The 7812-nt window shown below is 46.0% G+C and overlaps 1 protein-coding gene across 3 annotated transcripts in view; it reads left to right on the top strand.

Annotated features, from left to right (window-relative positions):
• FAM20B (FAM20B glycosaminoglycan xylosylkinase) overlaps positions 1-6817 on the top strand; it is a 29089-nt gene extending 22272 nt beyond the window's left edge. For all 3 annotated transcript variants that reach the window (XM_040610604.1, XM_040610605.1, XM_040610602.1), the window contains exons 7-8: positions 1378-1437; positions 3083-6817. In XM_040610604.1, the coding sequence (XP_040466538.1) occupies positions 1378-1437; positions 3083-3314 (292 nt within the window). In that variant the 3' untranslated portion in view covers positions 3315-6817. The remainder of the gene's footprint in view (positions 1-1377; positions 1438-3082) is intronic.
• Positions 6818-7812: the final 995 nt, after the last annotated feature.

A 7812-nucleotide genomic window follows, 5' to 3' on the forward strand; every position in this document is an offset into this window, starting at 1 on the left:
TGCTGTGGTTCTGCGTACCACTTGTACGAAGCCTGCACAGCAGTCGAGACCTCTAGACAGATCCTTGCAAGGCTTGGAGTTACCATTTCTCTTCCCCCTTTTGCCTTTCCTATAGTGGATTCCTTCCTTCCTTCTTTCCTTTGTTTCTAATTTGCCTGCAGTGGCTGAGTTGTTTTGTCTTTATGCATCAGCCTGTTCAGTAACGCACCTTCAGTTATGTCAGCAGGATGTGTTCCACCTTGGGGCTGCTTAATTATTGCTGCTTTCAGACCGTTTTAGATTAATTTGGCAAAAAATTGTCTTTCTGTAATGCTCTGGCAATGGGCTAGGAGGAAGTTGATGTGTTAAGTCACTGGAAGTGACTGTGGTAGTTGAAGGTCATTCATTTGTTTTTGTCATAATGTCGTAATACCTTTCATTATGGTACGTGCTTATGGCGGTATGAAAACATTTCTGATGGAGCTTTGCAGGGCCAGAAGTTAATTGTTTTTTTGAAAGCTTAAGTTAAGTGCTTTTAGCTGCTTTGAGATAAGAGGCAGGGGGACTTTTTTTTCATAGAATCACAGAAGATCTCAAGTTGGAAGGGACCCATAAGGATCATCAAGTCCAACTCCCTGCTCCTCACAGGACTACCTAAAACTCAACCATATGACTAAGAGCATTGTCCAGACACTCCTTGGTGCCATGATCTGGGGACCCTGTTCCAGTTTTAAGGCTACTAATAGCTATTTGAGCAGCGTAATGCCAGACTCCTAGAATAAGTTATCTTCATTGAGGGGAAAGCTTTTTGTTGAAAACAGCATTATGAGCAGGTTGAAACTTTTTTTTTTTTTAAAGAAATGTTTAGGTGAGGCTTGAAATACTATGAAACCCTTTTGACAGGCCTTCCTTAGAGAGCATGATCATGAAATGTTAAAGTTGATCACCTTGTTAGTTGAACTGTTGATCTAAGCCTGGCCGTCTAAAACAGCACGTGGCTGCTGTTTCCTTCATTCCCTGTCCAGCTGTGTCAGGCAGGCAAAGCTCCCACTCTCTGTGTCCGGAATACCAATTACTCTTTTCCCCTGCTTTGCAAGATGAGCTCAATTTCTAAACTCCTCTGAAGTTCATTTCTAAGGTGCCTTGGTCTGATAAAGAACTAGGTACACTGTTGTTGCTTCCGTTTACTTGGTGTGTTAGCTGATGCCGTTGAGAGTTATATCTGTAATTGGGCATGGCCTGTTTATATTTTAATTTAAATTATTTGATCTGTTGGAGCGTGAAATTGCCTAGTATTGATTTTTATTTTTATTTGTTTAATTATTCACAAATGCCATTGATGTTGAGAACAGCATTAGGAGTTCAGCTGGTTCACTTGGTTTTAATTTTGTTTTTCAGCTTTGGAAACCCTGCCCTGGATGAAAGAAGCATCTTGGCTCCTCTTTATCAGTGCTGCATGTAAGTGAAACGCAGGGAATGCTGTTCACTTATGCGATCCTTAGGTTTGCAATATAATTAAGTTTGAAGCCTTCTGGCAACCTGAAAATGTTCACTTGGGCACATAGTGTTTTATTTTTTCTGAGGCACGACGTTCGTTTGATGTGTTATCACTGCTTAAGAAGCCGAGAAATAAGTTTTCATTAAGGTAGTAAATCAGACGGTGGGCTGTAGGAAGTAGTCTCGCCTCCAGGTCACTGGTTCAGCTCTCTCCTTAGTCAGTATGACAGGTCCTTTGCCTCTGCAGCTGTCTCCATCCAGCTCCTGCTGAATAAAAGTTCACATCACAGTTTGAGTTCTCCCTGACAGAAGCTAAGGACTCAACGTGTCTGGCAACTTAACTACCTTCATTTCCAAAGGGTCTTTCTAAACAAGACCGCAGTACTGCTCAGCGTGCTCCTTTCAAAATGAAGTTTGTAGTTTTCTTGCAGGATTTCATTTCTACTTGGGCCTTTTGAGCTGTGTTCGTTTTATTTTTCGAGACACTGACTTGCTATCTGTTCTCCATGTTCGCTCCCTCACCAGGCCGTTGCTTCTTCTCGCTAACAAATAGATAAAAGTTCCAGGGAGAAAAATGCTGGTATATATTTCCTGCCTGTGTTGTTTCAAAATAACATTAACTCCTTTAAGGCTTCCAAAATAACCATTTAGTTGAGAGTTCCTGGAGCCTGTGCTTGGAAGGTTCTGTCTCCCAAATTCCTCAGGGAACCTGGGAACTATGCGGAAAGCCTGAGCTGTCACTTCCTGCTTGAACTAAGCAAGGCTCTATGCGTGCTGTGGTATACCTGGCCTACATTCTACCAGATTCCCTTAGAAACCATGTGGAGAACATTTAAACTAAAGTTACTTTCCAGTTCTTTACTTTTCCTGCATTAATTTTAAATGCATATTTAATTTCCTGCTTTATGAGGATCTTTTGGAGTCTTTCTCATCTTTGTTTCTCATACCAGGCAAATGCCACATACCGATTCGTATGCATAATTGTTTTAACTATAGGTTTGTTACGACACTTGCTTATATTTCTGGTTTCCTTAGAGATCATCAAAAGCCAAGAGTGTAGACCAGTGGTGCTAAACCACAAAAATTTGAGGGAGAATCCCAAGAGACTTCACGGAACAAGACAGCTCAGATGAGCTGGCACGAACAAGTTCGGTGACCAGTGAAGCGGGAAGATCGCTGCTGCGTTCACCTTCTTGGAAGTTCAGTCCTCTGACTTTGGTCCTTTGTGATCATTTGTTGGTCAGCGATGCTCTTTCTGAGGTGACGCCAGTTTTGTGTTTGAATTAACAGCCAGACTGTTAATTTTCCTTCCTTTTCAAACTGAAAATCTTCAGGACCGAAGAACTTCCTTGCTAGCAGTTGGAAGTGGCCCTGTATAACGCAGGAATTACGTCATACTAGATTCCTCCTCTTCACCTTCAGTTCTCAGGCTTCACTTAGGTCTTGCATGTAATGCAGTTGTACCTGGACATCTCATCCCCAAACTGCCGGGGAATAATACTCCGATCCTGATGTAGCAGGCTCCCTTGACAGGCTGGCTCTGGCTTTGCTGGTGAGAATTCAGCTGGACAGTGGTATGATGACTGTGTTTGTCTTTCTTTTGCAGCATCCGGGTTTCTACCTGGAACAGACTTAATTACCTGAAGAATGGAGTACTGAAGTCTGCCTTAAAAACTGCTATGTCGCATGACCCCATCTCACCAGTGCTTTCTGACCCGCATCTGGATGCCCTAGACCAGCGGCTTCTCAGCATTCTGGCCACAGTGAAGCAGTGCACAGACCAGTTTGGGCCAGATGTTGTGCTGGTGGAAGACAGGATGACTCTGTCTCATTTGTAATTGTAGTGGAACACAGATGAAACTCCCTTTTTAAAAACAAACAAAACAAAGTGATAGAAAAACAGCACAATCGGTTCAGAAAGGCTGTGGCCAAGATGGACTGAAATGAACAGGAAAGCTTCCGAGCCGGAGAAACAGAGGTGGCACTGGCTTTTACCTTGGGCTGACAGCGGTGAGAGGTGGCAAGTTGGAGCCTCGGGCGGCTCAGTACCCGTAACGGCATCTTGGCCGTTGTGCTGTGTCCATTGCCGGCAGTGGACGTTGCACTGGATAAAAACGGCTCTTGGTGTCGTTGGAAGCGTGCGGAACGTAGACGCCAATTTGTGGACTGAATCTAGAGGGGACAAATGTTGGCGAACAGTACGATCCTCTCCCCTTCTCTTCCCCACGTACACTCTGGCGAGTTTTTGTCTGATTCAGGGCTGTGCATAATCAGCTGTGAGCTGGTTAGGCATTTTACTGCTTCTTTAGAGAGAGAGGAAGTGGTGAATAAAACAATTATTAGACTGAAGAGTTGTGCCACCCCCCTGGGGGTGGGATGTTCTTCTAAATGCCATTAGGGGTGGGAGAGAGGACCTCTGCTGCTCGGTTGTCTTTTCCTCGATAAAAGGCTGGGAAAGGGGTTTGCCTTGTACGTGGTAATGCTTCAGAGTTATTGCTGAAGGCCTATCAAAGATTGATCCACAGGGTTGGAGATTCAGGGGAGGACAGGGTGGTTATACAGCACTTGGCATCTAAGGAGTTAAAGTATGTTTCCATGTGTTTCCGTTACTGTTTTCCATGTATAAGGAATCTGGCAAGGTCTGAGTAGAGAAAATACCCTTGCAGTCCTGTGTCCGTATTAACCAAACTTTCATTATCTTGTAGCTGAGGAGGAGGAGGACAGAATCTGTCCGTGGAAGCAGGTTCCGTTTCGCGAAGTCATGCTGCTTACTGTGGGCCTGCTTTAAGGTGGGGGGTCTGGGGGCATTGCACTGTGGGGGGAGAGGTGTATTGCTGGGCTTCCCAGTAACCCACAGCTGTGGGCCAGGCGCTGGGGAGTGGAGGGAACCCTGAGCTGTGGTCTGGCTTCATCTCGTACGCAGAGAGCGCGCTGTCGTCCCCGCAGCTCCGTGCTGCTGTTAGTGGGGCACCGGCAGGTTTTTCAGTCCCACGGGTTTACCTGGTGGCTTGTGGCTGAGCTTGGCTGCTGCCAGAGCTTCCAGTAAGTTTTCTGCCTTCCCCAGCTGCTTCCCCTAACCCCCGCTGCCATGTTCTGACTGGGGTGGGCATTCGGGGTTCTCGCTCCTAGCGGTTTTGCCATAGATAGGGGAGAGTTGGTGTAAGTTGGCTTTTCAGGGCAGACTTGTAGCACTTACTTTGTGTTAGTCCTGTCACCCTTCGGCACCGTCTGCCTGTGCTGCAGGTGAGCTTGTGGCCGTAGGACTTGTCACACTTGTTGGTCTGAATCCATGTCTAGAAGGGAAGCAGCTTCATGGTTACGTTTCCAAATTGAACAGCTTCGCATTAATTTTCGGTTTGGACAGTGTGGTCCTTAGAAGCAGGATAAGAGCTGACTTCCCAAAGCGATTGTGTATTACTGGACTTGTGAGCAAGAGCAGCAAAATGTCACTTTAAGACCTTTTCCATGATTTGTCCGTCAAAATCTTTCTAGCTGTGCTGTAGTGCGGTGGGCAGATAAAGTGCTGTTCCTGTTCTTGCACCTGCCTGCTCAAAGGGACCTGATCAAAGAGGAGTTAGTGAGAGCTTATTCTAAAAACGCGGGTTTATTTTGTTGCAGTCCTTTTGTCATTGCATGAGCAGAGTATCTTGAAAGCCAGTGTTTATCTGAAATTGAATTTTATGTTCTGCTAGACCTCTTCTGGACTTGGCCACGTCACACACCCACCCCTGAGCCAGGATAGGATCTGGAGTTAGTTACTGGTGTCACTGGTCAGAACTGCAATGCGCAGCCAGCTTTTAGGCCACTGGTAAGCTAGCGCCTCTTTATTGCTGCACTTGATATGTAACGCGTGCTTTAGAAGCCACGGTCCTTCGGTGAGCTTCGCCCACCGGCGTGATTGTGCCTGGGGTCCCCCGGGGCGGCGGGAGCATGGGCAGGAGCGGCGCAGGGGTTGCCCCCGCCTGAGCCAGCCTGGCGCTTGAGCAGGGCAGTTTTGGGAAGTACTGTGGGCCACAGCTGGGTGGTTAGTGAGTGCTTTTATTCGAAAGCAGAATAGGCTCATACTGAGGCATTTTGGTGTAAAATGTTTCCCAGGAAATTTAAGATGATTTACAGAAAGGCAAGAGGGCGAAGCACATGGTAGCAGCTTGTAGTATTTTTAAAAGCATGTTCTTCTCTTTGAGCTTAATCATAAGCACTTAATATTTTGGGAAGGATCTACCAAAATTTGATGTTTTGATTTCCATACAATCACTTGATCAATTATGTTTGGTTTAATAATGGATTCCCAAAAAAGTCTTTCTGTCTTTAGGAAATTCAATGAGCATTCAGGACTTAGTATTGCTTGTTCATGGGGCTCTAAGCTGAAGGTTTTGCCATCAGATGGAGCCTGGGGATAAGTTCTTCCCCGGTACAATCAGAGGTTTACAGCAGTGTATTGGTTTACTTGTGAGCAAAGGGCGTTGAAGTCCAGCATTGTTAGCAAAAGGAAGTAAGGAACAAAGAGTTGCTTTTTTCTTCTTCTTCTTCTTTTTTTTTTTTTTTTCATATTGATGCTTCTGGTCATTGTAAACACCACTGGAGCTTGGTGTTCTGCAGCAGGAAAGAAGAATAAATTTCTCTCTTACCCAAAATCGGGAAGATCTGATTTTGGCCTTGTGATAAACTCTGGCATTTTGGCAGCGATTGTTGTTTTGCTTGAATACAGAGCCCTGAGAAAATTTAGATTGTAACCATTGCAAAAGAAATAAGAAGCAGCATCCACATGCGAACAGGGTCTGCGTGAATCTCTGAAAAACAGCATCATTTGTGAGGCAGGTGCTGAGCTCTGCTGATGAGGTTTTTGTGACACCTTCTAATTCTCGTTCACTGCGCACGCTGTAATCCACTGGCTCCAGATGTTACAAAATGGTTGTGTTGTGGAAATTAGTAATATCGGAGTGCTTGAAGCACAGAAATCAAGAACTAATTAAAAAGAGAGCATCATCAGCCATCTGCTATTTATCTCCTCCTTCCTAAGTCAGCAGTCAAGCTGGAGGAGGCACTGAAGTCAGCTCCTCTTCCAGCAGCTAATGAACTGGAGTGTGTCTTGCCAAACAAACTTCAGCTGAAAAATACTAATTTATTAAGAAGGTAATTTATTTGCTGTGGCAGCTGGAGCAAGATGCTCGAAACAGACACCCCTCCTGGAGCTGTCGGAGGATCGCCCCTGGGAGCAGCTGCACAAATGGAGGTTGCTAATAAGAAAACAGAACGCAATCATGACGTTCTACTTGTATCCCCCAGGGTCAGATTCTGCATAAAGCAACATTGTGTGAATAAAGATTTTAATAAAGCAACATTGATAGATTGTTTAAGTCTCTCTCTCTCTCTCTCTCTCTCTCTCCCCTGTCTGTCTGTCTCTCTTGTTCTGACATGTGGTGGACTGAATGTTCAAAGTGTTTTGCTGCTGGTGTTCCATACTTACTCATTTGCTAATATCAATGCCATTTATTCCGGTCACATATATCCGAGAACGGAGTCAAATGTGCAGGTTGTGTGCGAGAGCCTTGTTGGTGAGGAGAGATGTGTTGTAAGAAGAGCGTCCCAGAGCGATGCAGAACAACAGGAGACTCTTCCGACACTTTTTGAAACCACATCCCATGGCCCCGCATCTCCCAAGCGCCTGGGCTGATTTCTTGGTTGTGCCCCAGTAGGTTGGCTTTGTTCTGTAGGTTGGCAGGTGTTCACAGCTGGCTTTTCCAAGCTTTTATTGAAGCCCTTGTATGAGACTGGCCAAGTAAACAGGCATCAGAACCTGTGCCCGCAGAGTGCGAGGGCTGAATCTGGCTGGTTTTCTTAACCCCCTGCAGGAGTGGTTCGGAGGTGGGAGGCGATGCCCGCAGTTTGGAACGTTGGGCATCTGGGAGGTGCTGAGAGCTGCTGTGTGCTCAGGAGGACGGTGAGCTGCTGCCAGCGCCCGTACGGCACCGAGGACAGGGCACCACGGAGCCGTGCTGCTCCGGGAGGTGCGGGGGGGGGTCTGTGACCTGCTCTGTGGCGTCAGCACCGTGTTGGCAAACAACCGAAGCAACCTGCTTTTCTTTTCTTTTTTTTTTTTTAATTTTATTTATTTCCCCGACTAGAGTTTCTCAGTTGAAACTTTGCATAGCTGAATTGTGGAAGAACTGGTTTGGGGGGGGGAGGATGTTCTGAGGGGTGGGGGGTGTCTCTTGGCGTTGTGTGGTGATGATTTTTCATGTTCTCCATCTCTGCTTCGGAGGTGCCAGTTTGCTCAGGGGGCAGGACGGGATTCTCTTGTGTAGAAGCAGTTCAGCAACTTGCAGAAACTACAGA

This window comes from Falco naumanni, chromosome 11 (assembly GCF_017639655.2).
Source record: "Falco naumanni isolate bFalNau1 chromosome 11, bFalNau1.pat, whole genome shotgun sequence".
Classification (NCBI taxonomy): domain Eukaryota; kingdom Metazoa; phylum Chordata; class Aves; order Falconiformes; family Falconidae; genus Falco; species Falco naumanni.